The following is a 21,825-nucleotide window of genomic DNA, read 5'->3' on the forward strand; positions in this document are numbered from 1 at the left end:
TAGAAATGCTCGTCCTGAATACTGACTCATTTATAATTGTCGTGGTTATGAACCAGAACACTTTCCTTTCTAAGCGATTTATTTTCTTGAGTTGTCGCACTTTTGAACCAGACGATCGATATGCACGTAATTCTGTTGTGTTTATGAGAAACAATAAATTATGAATAAAATAAATACTCGATTATAAAATCCACTTTCTACATTATAGATTTCAACATAAACTTGGAAAAAGCTGTTAAAATGTTTCTGCAGAAAACAAATAGATTTGTTGATGTAGTATAAAAATTCTTTCTTTTGTTTTCCTTGTATGCTGTTTAGTTATAACTGACATTAGTCTAAGAAAGGTGTGAAGAATTTATTTTACATCTGGTAGCAAGATTCCTAATTTTAGCCAGAAAGTCATTGGACTCATTGCTGAAAATGACAGGAAAAGAGAATTCAAATACAGAACAGTTTAGAAAACTTTAAGGGTCCATTAATTTATTATATTATTATTATTATTATTATTATTATTATTATTATTATTATTATTATTATTATTATTATTATTAAATTAAATATTCACGATATAAAACGATACATTATTGCTACTTTTCGTTTATAACTTGAATGTCTTTGAACATCTCAGACAAAGTGGCTCCAGGCGCCACTGTCATTAACACTTTTTAGTACCATGAATGATCTCAGTCAAGTATTACCATAGTCTCCATTCTCATTAGGCACTACATTGTCACTTCCAACTAAAGTGTTAATGAATCTTACATTGTATTTTATTAAGGACTTCACATCATGAAGTTTGCTTTGCTGTATAGGTATGGGTCCCGTGGATTATTGGTCTCATATTGCGCTCCATTTTCATCTTTTCTTCTCTTTAGTAATAGTTTTAAAAAAACTTCTCAAAATCAATTTTAAAATCAGTAACTTACTCCATATCTATAAGCCTACTTCATAGACAGTATACGTTTCCTTAACCAGTTCCAACACTTCTTCAACTTTTCAATGATACCAAAGTGCTGGTCGCAAAGAAAATACGAGTGGTCCCTCACAGGAAATAGCTGAGTTATCTTTTTGAATTTCTGCACAAAAATTGTCATGGTCATATTGTGATTTTGGCCAATGCACTCATCATAAAACAAAAATTACTCGTCCACATTTTCATCTAAATATTTTTTGATGTGCATATTTAGACATGAAAGAACTTCATTTAGTCCCTCCTTGTTATGTTTCCTTGAGACATAAACATTATACTTTTACCTGTTCTTTGGCTGATAATAACAAAATTGTGAAACCACAGCAGCCTTGCATAAAATACTTCGTATACTGTTAGATGAGAAAATGCTATATTTTATTGAAAGTCGAAACAGTGCCTTTGCATTGTCATTGGTTTGAACAAACTCTTCTACCTCTTGCATTGACTCTCTAAAAACTGTACCATTATTTTTATACTGTTGGGCATTTAGTTTATTTTTAAAGCGCCGCCTAACACATGCATTTATAATTCTGCATAAATATATTTATTCTTTTTAAGATCAACAAATTGTATCCTGCAAGTGGTTGTAACAATTTCTTCAAATGTCTTTATTCTTTATCGCTTCTGTAAATTTTCTGCTCCGTAGAATAGTGTAGGTAGGGCTTTCAATGAGTGGTGTCTATAAAAAAGCTAAATATCTGTCTTCAAGAATTAAGTTTTGACCCAAAAATAAAGAAACAGATTGAAGAAAACCTTCTCCCTGATATATGGTAGAAACTAGTGCGAGTGGTAAAGCGTCTAAAGACCATTTAAGAACATTTTTCCCCAAAGTTCTGTCTCAAAATCTTGAAGGTCATCAAAAGTGTATACTGTTGTGTCATTCATGGAGTGTGCACAAGGACACAACCTTGATGAATGAATCATTTCAAGCCAAAAATTTCTGATCATTCCACATAAAATAAATAAATATATCCAGCTTCTGAATGTCTATTTCTTTAGGCGATACAAAACTTATGCTAGGGGGATAACAGATTACATAAAACTCTTGTTGAGAATCCAGAACTTAAATTGGGAAATCGAGTGTTTATAATGAAAATGTACTCTGCTATCCATAACGAGTTGTCTGCTCCAGTATACCGCCCTATTTTTCAGTATTCTTGCCAGTCAGCTGGTTATGTTAATCCTGAACAAGCCTCGGACTTCCAAAATATAATTCAAGTCGTATTTGATTTTTCAGCAATGGAGTGTGATGCAGAAGATTGATTGTTCAAATATTTCTTTTGCGCGTTGTGCTTATTGCTCTGCTCCATGCTGTTTTATGCACTTTATAGAGAAACCTCATGTAGGCTACATTTTTTAAGAAATATATTGACCAACACCAACCAAACGAAGAGTTACACAAATGCATGTTTTACGGTCTTCATCACCATTGTGAGGTAAGTCTCTGGATAAAGTTTTAGCCAAAAATTTCTGTCCGAACGAAATCCTTTCCTTGTTACGACTTTATGAATTATAATGTTTTTCACGCGACTTAGTTCTTACGTCTCAGCTTCTTCGTGGCTATACTATTTTGTCTAGGCGCATATAATATTTAACTTACCATAACTAACAGCGACTGAATCTTAACATTACAACTAGGCAACGTTGCTTAAGCGCGAACGGATCGTGTTGTTTTGAGAGGCTGAAAAGCCCCCCCCCCATGAATTAAGTCACACGAAAAGAGTAGAGATATTAAATTAATTATATATTTAGAAAAGAACTTCAAAGGAAGCCTCCACACCTGTGGAGTAACGGTCAGCGCGTCTGGCCGCGAAACCAGGTGGCCCGGGTTCGAATCCTGGTCGGGGCAAGTTACCTGGTTGGGGTTTTTTCCGGGGTTTTCCCTCAACCCAATACGAGCAAATGCTGGGTAACTTCCGGTGCTGGACCCCGGACTCATTTCACCGGCATCATCACCTTCATTTCATTCAGACGCTAAATAACCTAGATGTTGATACAGCGTCGTAAAATAACCCAATAAAATAAAATAAAAATCAAAGGAAGCAAACTCACCTGTATGGCGGCGATGTCGTTTTCATAAGTCTCATTGTTGTAGTTGTAATAAAGAATCCTCTCAAATCCTACTCTTCGGCCCATGCGGCTTGAGAGGGAGGACTGCCTCGTTCTCACTGACATATACACCACATTTCTACTGCAAAATATCACACACAGCCTTATCACGTGACGAAATCACTTCGGAAAGATTAAGACTTGTGTATTTTGTTTCCTTCTGGTATTAAAATTCCAAATTTATTCCCGCACAACCATTCGTCCAACTTTACATAAAATTATATATTACAAGTTCCTGACCATTTTTACTGCCGTAAGTGTAATGACATGTTTATTCTGATATGCATAATAAAAAGCAACGGAATAGCATAATATTTTTTTGCTGGGAATTTGAAAACATTAAGAAAATAGCAATTATAGTTACTACACTAATCTACATTACCCTCATTTCAAGGGAAAAATTGTTCCGGAGCGGGGTATCGATCCCAGGACCTTAGGTTTAGCGCACTAACGCTCTACCGACTGAGCTACCCAGAAACTACACACGACATCGTCTCAATTTTTCCCTTTATATCCTCACATCTCAAGTGGGCTGACAAGACGCCAGATGATGAGAGACGATGTGGGGTGTAGTTTCTGGATAGCTCTGTCGGTAGAGCGTTGGTGCGCTAAGCCAAAGGTCACGGAGTCGATACCCGACCCCGGAACAATTTTTCCCTTGAAATTATTCAAGTCTGCTTCACAGGGAGCTATACCTTAAAGCCAGATTTGTATTACCATCATTGTTCGTTTGTCTTTAATGTGGTACATATTGCATTATAAAAGTTCGAGAGAGTAAAATTATAATTGTTGTAATATTTTCCCAATTTACACATACCTCCTACTTCATTCGTGATTAATTGTATTAATTTATTAATTTCTGTTCTTTTAACGTCCTTTTTATCAGAGCTAGAGGGTGAAATTAATTCCAAGATTAAAGAAAGCACAAAAATACGTATTAACTCCCAATCTATAAGGGCCGTATTCATAGACATTTTTAGCGCGTGTTTCCGGTGAATGATCAGCGTTTTTCGTATCCATAAACCAGTGTTAGCGATAAGATATTATTTGAATTCTGTACAAGTAACCAGTGGATAGCCGGAGCTAGCTTAATACGCTCATAGCGCGTGCTGCGAAATGTCTATGAATAGCACCCTAGTGTCTAGAAGAGATTACACGTTACGCGGTCTAAAAACGTGTAGAACAGGGATGCAAAAACGTGCTCCAATTGAGGCAGACGTCATAAGCTGGAACACATATCTAATCCCTTCCCTTCGACCCTCGCATCATTGTAGGGTAGGAAGAGAAAAGATATAATATTCAGTGTCTTGCCAAACGTCACAGGCTCTTTGATAGGATGTGCTTACAGAGTGTAATAATAATCTCTTACTTTGGTTCAGCAGGGCGGGCCTTATTGTTACTGATTGACACAGTAATATTCCCGATCATGGGAATGACATTTTAGTGATTCATAACAATAAATCCTGAACAATTCATACCAAGTTATAGAACACAATTTACAAAGTATATTACTACTGTTTTATTATTGTGATCATGATAGCAATAGCAGTAGTAGTTAATAATTGTGCCTCAGGATACATGTATAGATGTCACAATTGTCTGACAATTTTGTCTTACACGGTTTTTTAATATGTTAGTAAACCTACTCACACAATTGCGTAAGTACAATCGTATGACTGCTAATTCAGTCGGAATCGAGCCAGGTGTCTTGGACTGCGAGGTGCTTCCTGTCCACTTTCCAAGCGGGAGTTCCCGAGTCTCTCTCGTTGTCGATCGTTACATTCTCGATAACGTCATTCTCGGGACTGTGACTCTCGTAGTCTGAATCGTTTGAGAGAGCGAGCGAGAGATAAGATGATTTGCCCGCCACTAATAGATACCTTCCTTGTTACTAGTACAATGAGGACTGAATACACCCAGATAAACTTTTAAAGAATGAGCATTTGTATGTATTGTTAGCCTTAGATCCTCTGATAATCTCTTGAAATAAACATCCGACTTTTAGTTTTTTTTTAACATTGTCTATTATGTAAGTATTTAACAGAGAGAAGTGAGGGTATTAGCTAGTTTTTTATACATAGTATAATACATATTTAATAATAATGGCCTACACGTTTTCTTTTACAGTCACAAATAATATAAATATGGAAAACAAGGCTATACAAGTTCTAAATGAAACTTTCCAAAAATGTTACTAGAAATAAAACTCTACTTCACTATAAAAGAAACGACAGGCAAAACATAATTTTGATATCCTGCATAGGAAAATGATTGAATACAGAAATGGAAGTACAACCCCGTTGGAGCATGCTTATCTTTCAGCAACCCCTAAATAAAATCCCATTTTAACATGATATAGCTCAGTGAGGAGATGAGAAAGTTTTTGAGCACACAAGATTTTGCGATGTCAGTCATGTCATAAGCGTGGATTAGAGTGGAAGTTAGCGTCGCTCATTTCCTCTAAGTTCGCATTTTTCATTTATCCGTAACTGAGGTTAGGTCACATTTTATATGTATGCGTGATTAGGGTTAGTTCGCATTTTACATGTAGGACTAGAACCGCTATAATATAGGTTCGCAATTTGCACACACCGATAAAATCTTTATCATATCTTCCTCTGGGAAGGATATCAAGATAGGAAAACCGTGTCATATATTTACAGAAGGTTGAAAACCTGTCCATGATAGTGTCAATTGGTCAGCAATTTTTCGTTTACGTAGGAATATGAATGTGGCGAATGAATCCAAAACAGTTGTCTAATTGCACAATGGCCTAGCTAGACCAAAGCCGACCTCGAATCCTTATCACAAATTATTATTAGTATCCGTACCATCCCTTTTGTAATTTAATTTTGATTCTGTGTAATACAGAATATCAGGAAGGAAATCATCTAACGATTATTGAATTAGAATTATTATTATTTAGCACTAATAATTACCGAATATCATTATAATGCAATGCAGTATTGTCAATAAATCTGCTCGTATACACTGAAATATGAAAAAAATCTGACGAATAATTAGGAGAAATCGTTGTACAGTATACAGTCTTTCAGGCAGAGAGACAGTACGTAGGTATAATATTACTTTTTGTTTGTGAATTGAGTCGAAAGTGTGTTTTCCGCGAAAATCAGGAAATTGATTATTTTCACCATTTGAGAATGCAATAAACATTAGACGTTCTACAACTTATTTTGTTTAATGCCGATGCGCAACTAATAACCTGAAAATATTAATAAAACTTTGTCATTCTTTTCATCTGATTGCATTATCCTTCATTATCTATTGTCAAGGAAACGTACGCTAAACTTCATTGCTTGCATTCAGATACTATTTCAAAAGTGCCAACTGACTTCCAATGCCTTGTATCCACATTGCTGCGTGGTATTTACTCACCCGTAGGTGCAGCGCGCTGCCGTGATTGCCCACTCGTTGCTGATCATGACCGCGCCGCATTTGTGCTGCCACGTGCTTTGAAGCGACAACTGCAAAAAAAAAATTCAACCAAATTATAAGTCAAATAGCTATATATTGCTACGTTCGGCCTCAGTCTACTTTGTATAGTTGGTAAAAATGATAAGTAAATAATACTTAAACAATTAAGTATTACCCTGCCGTCGAAAGGTATGATAGGGTCGACTCTCTCTTTGGTAAGGTGGTACAAAGAAAACACTCCATATAAATAATCAACTCTCTCTGTTCACATTTATTAATAACACTATAGAAAAATGGAAATGAACCAAGGTCTCCAATAAAAATACAATCACTGATAATTCACCAACGCATCGACACTGGCTTGCCACTGAAGGTCACTGAACTGGTATTCACCATTACATAAACTAGTAACGCCATCTGTACTCACAGGTTGTAATTACAAGTAGCTTGCTAGACAAGTTCCAACTTGTCTGATATGGCCGAAAGGCACTAATACACAACCAAACACAACCAATATAACATAGTTGACGAATGCCAGTTTATTCATAAATAATCTCATACTCTATATGAAATCAAAATCTTTCTACTAATCATAATAAACTTAACCTTACTGACTTATAAAAACCTGTTATGATTCCTGGTAGGCCAGTCTCGAAACCAACTCAACAATGGTCTCTCTTCAACACTCAAACCTCCATAATCACACAGCATACTTCACCGCAGCTCGGCTATATTTCTGCCTGTAGTAAATCACAAACCCCGTTCGATCCCAGACTACAGTAGTCCACGTCCCTCCAGAACTGGGTTATTCGTGATCCCATCACGGATAGCCGTTACACCAACCCACAGCTCTCCACAGCTGTCATCCAACCTTACTCCATGAGAGTCTCCCCCAAACTAACAACTTGTCGAAATTCTCCCCCAGGAAAACCGACGCTAAAGAAAAAAATGAAAGCAAAAATGGCCAATGAAAATCAAAGCCCCTGTCACGTGATAACTAAGTTCGCTCCTTATGCGTGAGGAAAGGGAGGCCAAGAATGGCGAAAATAAAACAAGCTATCTACAGGAGGAAGAAAGACTAAAATGGAGGGGAAGGAAGCCACCTATGAACAGTAAGGGTTACTAATAATAAAAAGAAAATAACAAGAATAAAGAAAAAAAGAAAAGAAAGAGAGGAAGATAGTGTGCCGAAACTAAAACGGCACAATATGCCATTGCTGTATAGAGATTTCCATATATGACTGCATATAAAACGAAAGTTTTTTAGTATGTTATTTTACGACGCTCTATCAACGTCTTAGGTTATTTAGTGTCTGAATGAGATGCAGGTGATAATGTCGGTGAAATGAGTGCGGGATCGAGCACCGATAGTTACCCAGCATTTGCTCATATTGAATTGAGGGAAAACCCCTGAAAGAAACTCAACCAGGTAACTTGCCCCGACTAGGATTCGAATCCGGGCCACCTGGTTTCGCGGCCAGACGCGCTAAACATTACTCCACAGCTGTGGGTAAATGAAAGTTAATGTCGCTAAAGGATGTAATTGTAAATTATGAAAAAATTTCTGCTATCGCCATAATGAAGAGTATATTATTATTATTATTATTATTATTATTATTATTATTATTATTATTATTATTATTATTATTATTATTACCATCATTTTCATCATCGTCGTTTAATTTTTAATTGTTTCCACAACGATTAGTTTTCGTTTGTGTATGGAAGATGAACTTCATAATCTGTTTTCCTAAAAAAAAAATGTTCGACACTTTGATTATTTTGGACAGAAATTCTCTATGATCTTGACGATTTCCAAATAATATAGTGTTAATATTATGAATATTATAATTTTCCAGTTACATACAACTGTTTCCTTCTGATTATATAGGTAACGTTTTTAATTATAACACCCGAAGGAGCAAAAGCTCGTGCTTGGATGCAGTTCACATAGGCCCATTCAATAAAAATAACGTACCAAGACATATTACAATGCAATACAAAATGAAAAAGAAACAATACAAGGAGAAGAATGAAGGTACGATTTAACATATGAAATACAATACAAAAAGCCACCGACATAGCTCAGACGGTAGCGCGCCATCACGTCCATCCGGAGCCGCTCCCTAGCGCAGATCCCGACTCCCGCCCAATTAAAATCTACTCCAGAATACTGGTATATCCAATCTCATTTGAAACACGTCAGATCCGAACTCTTACTGAAGTGAGGTACGTGTATCAAACAAGCCACAGCTCTTAACAAGGCCCACCTCTTCTTGTGCTGAAAGTATAAACGATATCTGCTAGATGACAACAGCCATTGAATCCTCTACTAATGCGCATTGATCGATACTAATATCACATGTCAGCTGTAACTGGCTTGCCGCCATTGTATGTTGCTGTGTTTTGAGTTGTTTGTCTGGCTAATCATAGAAAGTGCAGTTTTTACGTATTTCTGCAGCCATTTGTAAGTAATACTTCAGGTATTAAATATTTTTCGAAAGCTGTTTTATTCCTTTTGAAGATAATATAATTATATTTAAGATATAATTGGTGGCGAGGTAGTAGTGAGCAAGAGACTGAAGAAAAACTGCAGGTCTCTAATAAGGCCCAGGTGGGAGTTGGCTGGTGCATGAAGTGTCAGAAAGATCACATGTTCAAGATTTGGTGAACTGTTGTCACCTGCTTGTCTCAGAACAATGACTCCAGGTAATTTGATTGCAAGGTTTCGAGGAACAGAAAATTTTCCTTAGCTATTCCTGAATCTGCGATCTGTTGAAGGAAACTCAGGTTCAAATACAGATGTACCAGACCGTCATCCGACGAAGAGGCAGAAGTTGATAATCCTGATGATGTCAATGATCTGACATCGGCAGTCATTAACAGTGAAGAATCTCCGTTCACACCTGTGATCAACAACGATGACGAGGTCCTGGGCCTTATTTAGAACCTATGCTTTCAATAAGGCCCACATGACAACTAATTTTGAAATAATTACCAAGGTCAAAATCTTAAAAACATAGCATAGGCTACATTTAGAACATTTATTTTCGAAGAGAACACTAGCTCAACTGTGAACACAGGAAATAACGATTACCCATATTTAACCACTAAGAACATAGACGGTCCCAAACTTCAGGTGGATCTTGTTTGATTCAACTACCTTATATCACGCAAGATATACGGAAATCTCCTAACCAACAAAGTGGTTGCGGCAACCGAAAGAAAGCTACCAGAGAAACAGTGTGAGTTCAGAAAAGAAAGAGGAGCTCTGCATACAATCAACATCCTACTGGGGAATATAGGAGAAACACTGAGACACCCAAAGAAAAAAAGAACTACGCAGTATTTGAATCGGAGATTGCAGAAACAGCACATGTCAATACGCCACACACACAGTGACATGTACTGTTTCTGCAATCCCCGATTCATTTGTAGATTTTACTAAGGATTTCGACCTCCTAAGCAAACAGAAAATAATAACCAAAGTGGAATACATGATCGGAAAGGACAACCTACTGACAATGTCAAAATAGGCTCCGTATTTCAGCTACATACGTGTATAAACTGGAAAGAAGTTGCCTGATTCGAAGTATCTGTGACGTCACAGCACAGGTACAGGTACGTTCGTATGCAAAATAGTTACACATCCTCTGCCCTCTTCCTCTAGAAAGTCAAAACCGGGACGCATTTACAGTGAGTATTCTTATCGATCACTGCTCTTACTAGTCGTATTATTTAAATAACTACATCTTTGTGGCTGATTGAAGGTTCATTGCATAGGTAAAATGTCTTAAATAAGATACTCAAGCGTGTAATATTGTAGGGCATAGTTGAGGATATTTGAACTAATATTTTCACTATCAATATGGACAACATTACATATAAATTAATTAGTTACAACTTACTTACTTACAAATGGCTTTTAAGGAACCCGAAGGTTCATTGCCGCCCTCACATAAGCCCGCCAGCGGTCCCTATCCTGTGCAAGATTAATCCAGTCTCTATCATCATACCCCACCTCCCTCAAATCCATTTTAATATTATCCTCCCATCTACGTCTCGGCCTCCCTAAAGGTCTTTTTCCCTCCGGTCTCCCAACTAACACTCTATATGCATTTCTGGATTCGCCCATACGTGCTACATGCCCTGCCCATCTCAAACGTCTCGATTTTATGTTCCTAATTATGTCAGGTGAAGAATACAATGCGTGCAGTTCTGTGTTGTGTAACTTTCTCCATTCTCCTGTAACTTCATCCCGCTTAGCCCCAAATATTTTCCTTAGCACCTTATTCTCAAACACCCTGAACCTATGTTCCTCTCTCAGAGTGAGAGTCCAAGTTTCACAACCATACAGAAGAACCGGTAATATAACTGTTTTATAAATTCTAACTTTCAGATTTTTGGACAGCAGACTGGATTACATATAAATTGTGTAAAATAAACGTAAACGTGACAAAAAATAGTGCACTGAAAGACACTGCAATACCAAAAGGCACAGAAAAATGTGTTGAATGTAATAAAAAAAAAAGTAACATCAAAATCTGAAAATTATGAAGATATTAACTTCACGTTTAGCATGTGGATTAGTGTAGCCTACCATGATGTTCAGTGCCAACATCCCAATTAATAAATTAAATAATCTTCATTTTAGGGAATATTTAATTTATTAATAATAGTAATAATAATAATAATAATAATTTATTTATTTAATGTAGCAGAGCTAAGGCCATTAGGCCTTCTCTTCCGCCCAGCCAGACTTTAAAAAAAGACTCTAAAAAAGTGCGTAGAAAATGAGTGGGTTTTCAGTGACTAGCGACATGCAATATCCTAATGAAACACGAAAAAATATCAGACAATAGGAATATCTTATTCTCTATCATGCACCAATAACGTCATATGCCACTGAAAGAATTTCTTGCAATATAAAATCATTTCAAGTTCTGTAATTTACGAATACACGTTATTATTCACTGCAAAGATCACGACGAAAATGAACATCACTGCTCAAGCATGTGTTCAGAATGTCGGGAATGACGACGTGTTTGTTTATATCCTCATCCGTTGCATTACCTGTGTTCGGCGTTCTATATACCCAATGTGTCTTTAGCTTCAGTCTTTGTGTAGCTGGAATACCAAGCCTAGTCATAAATAACATCCTAGCGCGCAACAAAATAGAAATTAATTATGGAGTAACGTTATTATTATTATTATTATTATTATTATTATTATTATTATTATTATTATTATTATTATGAACATGTCGGAATGGGTGTTTTGAGTACACAACACAATCCGGATGTTACGAACAGTAAAAATTTTGTCGTAATGCGTGTGTTTTCGAAATATTTACTGATCATAATAGTTCCGTATTTTCCTTTTGTGGTAAGCAGATTATAAATAATTTAAGTGCCAAAATTAAACAGGTGACACAGCACAGTCATCTACAAAAAATATATAATATTTTATCGTCCTAACATCGTTTTACTGTAATTGGGGTGTACTTTAAATAGTAACATGAGCTGCTGCCAGGAAATAAAAAAGATGATTGCAATGGAAAAGGGAGCTTTTTATAGGGAAAAGGTGCATTTCTGCGGACCTCTGTAAAAATAACTAACAAGCAAACATTCTGATGGGGGCAGATTAAAAAGTTATTTTTTTTTCTTTCAGCATGTTAATATGTCAATAGAGGTGCTTATACAAATTTTGGCCACTCGACAGCAATTACGAGGGCCGTAAAAATAAGTTCGCCAGAGGTCGTTAACAAAAGAAAACATAATTTCATTGGAAAAATTTATTGCAATAGATACAGCAATTGCTGACCTATTTTTCAACATATTCCCCACCGGAATTGATACATTTGTCATATCATGGGATCGACAGAGAGGTGCAGACGGCTGTATAACGCTGGTTCCGATCCCAGGCGGCTGACTTCTATGACACAAGGATATAGAAATTGATCCCATTATATGACAAATGTCTCCATTTCAGTGTGGGATATGTTGACAAATAACGCAATAATTGCTGTATCTGTCTCATATAATTATGCTTTTTCTGTAAACGGCTTGAGGGAAAATTACTTTCTGGACGACCTCGCAATTGCGGTCGAGAGGCCAAAATTTAAATAAGCACTTCTTTTGACATTAATAACATGGTGGAAGAAAACATTTTTAACTTGTTTATCTGTCCCCATCAGAATTTTTGCTTGTAAGATAGACACTAGTGAAGTACTTTGTGTGGAGTGTGGAGTGTGGCATTGGCAGAAACATGGACATTACGATGAAATGAAGAGAAACGACTAGAAACATTTGAAATGTGAATGTGGAGAAGAATTGAGAATGCGAAATAAACAGACACAATAAGAAATGGAGCTGTGCTAGAAAGAGTTGGTGAAGAAAGAATAATGTTCAAACTGATCAGGAATTTATTCATTCATATTTTGTACCCAAGAACAGGCATTTCACTGCAAACTCAGCATTCTCCAATTTTTCCTATTTTTTGCCTTCCTCATACGATCCATATGTCTTAATGTTGTCTACCATCTGATATCTACTTCTGTCCCGAACGTTTGTCCCGTTTACAATTCCTTTCAGTGTATCCTTCAGTAGGCAGTTTCTTCTGAGTCAGTGATCTAGTCAATTACTTTTGTGCGAAATCGTGCGTATTTGCTTGCTTTCCGCACAAAACCAATACGCGGTAAGTGTGAAATACCACATTCAGTATTCCCAACGTAACACACATAACAATTTCCCTATTCTTACCGCTTAAGCGCCATATCCATTTTACTGCTTTAGGCTTTTAACATATTATTTTTAGAGACGTTTAACATAGTAATAATTATAAATTGGAAACTTACCACTGCAATTTCACCTAACTTGCAATGTTAATTATTGTTTTTAAATATTTGCAAAAATTAAGTAAACTCTACAACACCACAGAAGTTACTGCATTTGTAATGCAAGTAACATCAAGGAAGCCGTGAAAAAATCAACAAGATTCCAGATGCCGATGTTATTACTGCAATATGTTATATAAATAATATTGTTAAAATATTAAAATGAAAAATAAATCATTACGTAACCTTACCGTTTGTTTTAAGTTCGCATTTATAGACTGGGGGAAAAAAAAGACAGACGTATATCACGGCATGCTGGAGTATAGTAAACACAGAAAACATTTTACAGCAACAATGTTGAAGAAAGATATTTTGGTGTTCCGAAGTTGGCGTCATTAAACAGAAACCAACATGGAGATTTCATTGCAACTAATTAGAAATTCGTCTTTCAGGTATGTAACAAACGATCTTCGCACAAAATAGTGTACAATACACGAGCGGTATGTTTGTTTTCATGTTCTCGGAAATTAAAAAAGCTCAACTACGTTTCGCTTTTTCAATCTTTTCCTCGAACATGAAAACGTCAACTTACCGCTCTTGTAACGCATATTACTATTTCTCTTCCTGATCAGTTTCAGCGTTAGGCCTATTGTTTCTTCACACACTCTTTCTAGCACAGCTTCATTTCTTATTCTGTCTGTCCATTTCACACGCTCCATCCTCCAGATCCACATTTCAAATGCTTCTAGCTGTTTCTTTTCACTTCGTCACAATGTCCATGTTTCCGCTCAGGAAGAGAAAAGAAAATTGACTGGACCACTGGCTAAGAAGAAACTGCCTACTGAAGAATGCACTGGAACTATTGGTGAACGCGAATAAAGTTCGGGGCAGAAGAAGAAATCAGATGATAGACAACATTAGGTTATATGGATCATATGAGGAGACAAAGAGGAAGACGGAGGATAGGAAAGTTGTAGAATGCTGGGTTTGCAGTGAAAGACCTGCCCTTGGGTAGAAAACAATGAATGAATGAATGATTTTAACGATTTTCTCGACATAAAAGAACGTTGTATGCAGAATTTTTGCAAAGCGAATATTAGTTTAGGACGTGGAAACTCACCTGAGAACGAACCAGAAATTAATCCAAAAGCCAACAAACTGTCGCCAAAAAAAAACCTGATGTCTTTAAGTGAATGTATTTCGCTTGCTCTTAGATGACAAGCATTGAGCAAGTAACGAAAGAGAATTCTAACATGAGTGAAATTGCGCTTAAACATTAGAAAGTTTTAATTATTTTATTTTCATTAATTCTTTGAATTCGTAGTTCCATGAAAAATCAATGTTAACTTGCTCTTTTGACATCAAATGAAATAGGAATTATTTTCACCGGTTTACATTCTTTGAATCCTCCGTACTTCCTCGACATTTAACAAGTATTTCTTGTCCTCGAAGGATTCTTTTTCGAAATATTGTACATAATAAAGCTGTTTAACATTTTTAGTATTTACATTCGTCTATTAGATTTATCGACAACATACACAGGGTGACTGATGACTAGGGTTCATATCCTGAAGAGGTAAACCCTGAGGTTGAGGAATTCTCGAGCATAATTTTATTGTTAAGAAAGAAGCAACAGCCAATGCCTAATTAAGTGTTTTTGTGTGTGTGATTTTGTTTCGCTAGGTGAAAACGGTCTTGTGTGTTGTTTTAACTTCTATTAATGATATCGTACAAATTTTTTTCATGTCGAGAATGGGAGATTGTGAAATGTGCTCTAAGCTGTACATTCATACAGATGTAAGGGGCATAAGTGTCGTCTTTTTCATACAGGATAAAAAAATGTTCATACGACATAGGTTCAAAACTCTACAGTTTTTCCAGAAAAAAAAAATTTCTTCTCTGATTTTATTTGCGTTATACTGCTCATATCGTGAGTAAAAGTGCAAAAACAGTTACATCAGTAGGTACAGGGACATCATTTTATTTTTACTTCAATTTTTAATGTACCTGCGTTTCTAAATGTACTTGACTCCCATCCCTTTCACTAATGTCCTTGCTAACGTCAGTCACACAAACTTACGGGCGCTGTTGCTAGCAGTGAAGTAAACAGTACAGAGTACAGTGTTTCAGAAATATGTTGCATTTTCTATAGAAGAAAAAGCTTATATTATTGAAGTTTATTTTCACACAGGTATCGTGTGTAGCATAACTGAATTTATCTGTGTGGACTGAGCGCAAGTGAAGATTAGAGTTACCGAAAGTACGGTAGCCTATGATATGGTACGGTACTTAACAGCATTATTTAAACAAGAGTTTTGTGTTACTGTTTGTAGATATGAAGGACGATGATGGAAACTGGATTTACAATAAAACCGAATGTGAACAACAGTTTTTTTCACAATTTCCTACGGAATATTTTCGTAGAAATGTCATTAATCTGGTAGATAAATTTAGAGCAACAGAGTGTACAGAAAGGAAGAAAAGTGTAATATGGCCAACAAAGGTGACAGAAGATGTTATAGAAGATTCTAGAGAAAGGATGCAGCGAGGTCAGGAAGCTAGCTGTAGAAATTGAGATTTCTTACGGAAGTGCTCACAAAATTCTCAGGAATAAATTAGGTTAGTAATATGCTGAATAAAGTAACCATTACATAATGAATATAACCGCCTGAAGAGTTGAGTTTGTGAAAAAAATTGCTACTGTTCTACTGTTTATTGATAAAATACTGTAAAAGTAATGATCAAACTGAACATCGTAATACTGTATTTCCCTGTAACATAAATGGATACACTACTTTTCTCTCATCCTATAGCTAGTAAAATGATTTGTTTACATATTGCACTAGTAACATCAAACTCCTGTAATGGAAGGGGGTAACAGTGTTTCCGAGTATAGCCAAGTTAATGTTAAAAATGTTGGTAAAAATAAAGTGATGTCCCTGTATATCTAGCAAAGAGTTGATATTAGTTTAAATAAATATTTGTGTGTTCTATTACGTTTTCGTGAATTTAAATAATAATACATGCTTAAATTTGTTAATATTCTGGCGTGAGAGACGAGGCAACATGTTCAGCAGAATTCATGTAGCTGACTACTCTGCACAGACGTAAGCCTACAGATCAGCTGAGTTCAAGCTCCTTGTATATAGGTCTCCTGCCGAGCGGATGGCAGTTCAGTACAGGTACTGGATAAACAACTTATAACTTCATTCACAGTTCAGGAATATATGAGCCGTTGTAATTGAAGTGCGGCAAGAAGGATGCACCGTCAGCGTTTTCCGCAAAGATGGTTACCTAATTGGCCAACATATCTAGCAGTTTCTCAACAATTATTAGAAACTCGGAGTCTATTACCCCGTTTCGAAAATCACACAACCATAATTCTCTTTAAAAATGATACTGCTTTACGGAAGCAGGAGAGATTAAAATTTTACATTAGAAAAAAAAAATTTCTGTGATCTTATGCAGTAAACCATTATTGTTTATGTTGTAGACATACAATAAAAATAGAGCAATATTGTTAAATAAAATGGTAATTTACCATAATGTTCTATTAATGAGATTGAAATTTTGTATTTGCTGCTCGTTTTATGTACACAACAGTTGATTTGGTCCGTCCCTGCATTGAAATAGAGCATCTGTTTTGTACCGGAATGTCTGTATCCTCTTGAGCTGTACTGTGTAGGCCTACTTATAAACTTCCTCCTCCCTATCATCAACGCTGCCAAACATCTAATATTGTAAACTTTAATAATTAGTTAAATATTGCAATTGGAAAAAAATTGTGACGACATTTTTTCTTTCTTATGACATGAATAATCATCACTTAAAATAATGGCACTTAGCCTATATCCCTTACATCCTGTGTGTGTGTGTGTATATATATATATATATATATATATATATATATATATATATATATATATATATATATACATTAACATTAACAATAAATAGAATTAAATATAGTATGAGTTTGTACAAAATGTTATAGTTAATGATTGCATTGTAGTACAATTTAGTTTTCTTTTGTCTTACACTACTCAGTTGCTAGAATCTATATTGGGTAGTAAGAATAAACCTTAAGTACTTTCTCAAGATTTATACTTTTGAGTATGAGCACTGCCTGTGATTATATACTCGTAACCACTAGAACATACTCATATTCGTAAGAATAAAGACATTCTACCTAACGCGAATATATACTCATCTCTACATCCTTCTTGATCATTTAAAAGTTAGTATGTACTCGTTTTACCTATCCTCTTTGACCACATTCCACCGTGATGCTCAGTTTTTTTTATATAGACTTTCACATGCTATCCGCATGCTGTAGTGGTTTGTGTTTTGCTTTTTATATATAAATAAATAAATAAGTGAATAAATAAGCAAATAATCTAATTAATTAAATAATAAAATAAATTAATTAAATAAATAAGTAATGAAAAAGAGAGTGAATCACATAAGTGACGCTAATAAAGAGAAAACATGAATATAGTACTGGGAAATCCTCATTACGGGATGTTGGATAGAAATTACAATCCATTTCTAGAATTCCAGTTATGCTAAATCTATTTTTATTATAGAGTTATATATATATATATATATATATATATATATATATATATATATATATATAATTTAAAGTTACAAGTAATTGCATTTTGCAATTCAAATTTTACAAAATAAACTGTAATTGTTAATTATATTTAACAATACAATCTAACATAATTTGATAGCATTCATATTTTTATAGGTTATGTTTTTTTATGAATAACAAATACGTGTTTAACCTTTTTCATATTCACTTTTGTGAAGCGTTAAAGGCTTTTGAAGTTCACATCTTTTTCTATATTTTTCCATGATGTACTACATCGTTCATAAATTCTGCCATTTTTTTTTATTTAACTTTAAACTGAACACAAATCAACAAATATTCAGGATTGAGCCTGCTACAAACCATACTCAGAATAACATGAGAACGAACTTATAAATATGAGAATATACTAGCTTTTATTCTTATCAAGCATGAGTATATATTCTGTACAAGATGGACACTTGAGTATATGCTACTATGCTTCCATGTTATGAGTATGTAATCAAAAATGAGTAGGTACTCAAATATTTTTATTCTTACTAACAAGAATATATACTAAAAAAAGTCCAGTATATAATATACACTCATGTTTATTCTTACCACGGTTGTCTCCATATTAATAATCACTTTATGGGATGTCAGTCGAAGTAGCTAGCATATGAAAGGTTCACGAAAAAAACAACCTAAGTTACTTTTTGTTTACTTTGGTCCCATCTGCTAGCTCATAAGGTGACACTTTCCAGTAAATAGTAATGTCAAAAAAATCTGCAATGTATTATGGTAACTTAAACTAAATGAGATGTAAACTAATTATGTCTTATCAGTGCATTGAAGTTAAGAAATACTCCCCTGTAAAATTTAAGAAAAGTGACTTGGCATGTTTATTCCGTAGACCCCTCATGTTAATCGCCACGTTACGACAGCTGGTATCTCGTAGGAATCAAGGACACTCATAGTAACTGTTAGCGTGCAGTTCAACCATGAACTGTTGTTCTACGTCAGCTGTTGGTTCCAAATTTGAAACCCCCTATTAATGGGCTTACACAGTATGACAACTTACCGTTTAAACTAATGGTTATGGTATATCACTCTTTACAAAATTTAATTCAATATACGTATGTAATAGTCCCTATATTTTGTGTAAATTTCAAAGACTCAATCACAGTTTCATCAATGTATAGGAAACGATTCTCATGATGCCATTAGAACTCGTACCCATGAGAGTAATATTCTGAATTCCTTGAAATTATTCACGTTGCTCATGAATTATTATATTTAAGCCACTTTTAGTCGCTGCCACTCCATATATTATGCCAAATTCTTCAAGCTTCTGTTTATTGTATCTTATAGAGTTTCATACCTGGTATAGATAGTCTCCTATCGGTATGTCGCTACCGCCCACAATTATAGGCTCAATATAGGCTCCTTTTGTTTCGACTTGTGCACCTGCGAACATGGTAAAGATCATTTTAGCAACGCATAGGGTTAAATTTAAACACTTCCTACATTGGAAAAAGAGGATCTCGACTCCATCATTTCTTTCCTTATTTACACATAACGTCTAGATCTAGAGCAATGTTATCCAGTAGCGGCTCGCCGTAAAAAAAATAGGTGAAGTGCTGTTCACATACACAAATGCATAAACAGTTTTACCAATATAATGAGTAGGCCTATTATTCGTAAACTGCGTACAATTTTAATAGTTCTAGAACACATGAAAACAGAAAAGTTAATTTATTTCGGGACTCAGTAAATTGCTTGCATACCAAGTCAATCCTCCTATCTTTTAAAGCAGTAAACCTGTCGACGGTGTCTTCATAAAATGTCTGACTTTTACCGAGGGTGGACAATATATCTCTATGCAAAGCTATGGGGCTAATGAGGAAAATCTCTCCTGTGATGTAGCATTCCGAGTGAAATTTTTAATCTCTTCAAACAGAAAATCTTCTTTCATCGAAAAAATTTTTGAAGTTATTTTATACAAGTTCTCTATTTTCTTAGCACTTTTTAAAACAAAGAACAAATTTAACTGTAGGTCGTCCAGAATTTAAAACATCTTTCTTATCCTCATATTTAAGTCTACAAAACGGCATTTCTAATAAATAACAAACCTTGTCATTTTCGGGATACATATTTCGCACTCATTTATCAACATTTCTATGTACTAGTACCTAAGTACTCGTATTTGTATAATAGCACTATAGTGATTAAACATATAATATGCACTATGATGTAGGATTAATACACTATATACGCTTATCACAAATATACTCTAGATGTATTAAATAATAAGTTAATATATACGTACACAGTATTAACCTACATGTGTACATTTACGCGCGCGTTAAACTTTCAAATACAAGAGCTGGAACAAAACTGGCAACCACACGGTAAGAAATAATACATGCTGCGGAAAACAACTTTTAAACTTTGCGAATGTATGTTGGGTGTATTTCTGATAAAATAACATAGAGCTAACTAATTTACCACTGCAGAGGTGGCTGCTTCGACACAAGGAATAAGGATAGTATTCTCGAGTCAGGTAGTACATACTCTAAAATTTCGCAGCCCTTAAACAATAGCCCCCGGCATTGGAGACCAGCTGCAACCCATTTCTACCGTTAGATCTGCAAACTGGTTACTCCATCTACAAGTCTGACAGTTCTCCGTAACTGAAAGACTCAGAAACGCACTTCACTCATACAATCTTTCTTTAGTGCGTGACGTCACGTTACCATGGAAACCAAGTGCTGTATGAGAATGGGAGCCCAAATAATTTCACCTTTACAGTATTGTAAGTTCCAATAGACACCGCTCGGCGCTCGTAACAGTTGACATTATTTTATTCAGCAGACGGTTATAGGTACTATTTATACAACTAAACGCTATTAATAACGACTGAAAATAATTTTTGTTTATTTTAGAAATATGGTACCGGTAATAACTAGAATTAATTATTAATACGAGATAAAATTTTGCTTTAAGCGTAAATAGGTGAAGTCGCACTTCACCTACTTCACCTGAATAACCGCCCCTGATATTATCGTATTTGTTGTAGTCTCGTTTACGCGTATCCGACCGTTAGGGATTTGATATTGGTTGTTTACATTTAATGCTTTTCAAAGCAATTGGACGCCTAGATTGCACATCCTGCCGAATAAAGAAATTATGGGCACTAAGTGAAGGAATGCGTGAGAAATGTGACCAGCAATGCTACCTATATCATTCATGACGTAATAAGAGACGTCCGTTATGCATTACGTATTAATTAATGGTAATTGTGATTTGTTCTGCTTAGTTTGCTTCCACATTTTAGTTTCGTTATTTAACGAATACGTATCAAATACGTAGATGGGAGGATTATATTAAAATGGATTTGAGGGAGGTGGGATATGATGGTAGAGACTGGATTAATCTTGCTCAGGATAGGGACCAATGGCGGGTTCATGTGAGGGCGGCAATGAACCTCCAGGTTCCTTAAAAGCCAGTAAGTAAGTATCAAATGTTAGGTCATTTACGGGTATCGACTTTGCATTTCGCGAGATAGCTAAGATTCGCCGTAGTATTATGTAATATTCGCCTTACAGTTGGGGAAAACTCGGAAAAAATCCCAACCCGGTAATTAGTGGAAACGGGAATCGAACCGGAGACTAGGCCTGTATCAGCAGGCATATGAGGTATCCCTTGAGTTCCACGTAGGGCATCATTTGCTCTTGTCCAAATAATCAGAAGAGCAACCTTTTAAGACTTAAATATGAGTGAGAATTGGTAGTATTGCACGAATATACATGGACTTAATGGATGACTTCTGATTGGGCAGTGTGAGTTTGTAATTGTTAGAATACAATACGTTAGTTTCACACTAAGCCCTCGTAATAT

At 35.4% G+C, this 21,825-nt stretch overlaps 1 protein-coding gene across 2 annotated transcripts in view; it reads right to left on the minus strand.

Annotated features, from left to right (window-relative positions):
* Positions 1-21,825, minus strand: part of LOC138715010 (trypsin-7-like) — an 88,048-nt gene that overhangs the window by 35,859 nt on the left and 30,364 nt on the right. Inside the window, exons 3-5 of one of the 2 annotated variants that reach the window (XM_069847388.1) lie at positions 19,307-19,392; positions 6,476-6,564; positions 3,023-3,158 (exon numbers count right to left, since the gene is read on the minus strand). In XM_069847388.1, coding sequence (XP_069703489.1) covers positions 3,023-3,158; positions 6,476-6,564; positions 19,307-19,392 — 311 coding nt within the window. Of the gene's footprint in view, positions 1-3,022; positions 3,162-6,475; positions 6,565-19,306; positions 19,393-21,825 lie in introns of both variants that reach the window. The other variant, XM_069847387.1, reaches the window with a different exon arrangement.

This window comes from Periplaneta americana, chromosome 15 (genome assembly GCF_040183065.1).
Source record: "Periplaneta americana isolate PAMFEO1 chromosome 15, P.americana_PAMFEO1_priV1, whole genome shotgun sequence".
In the NCBI taxonomy this organism is placed as follows: Eukaryota; Metazoa; Arthropoda; class Insecta; order Blattodea; family Blattidae; genus Periplaneta; species Periplaneta americana.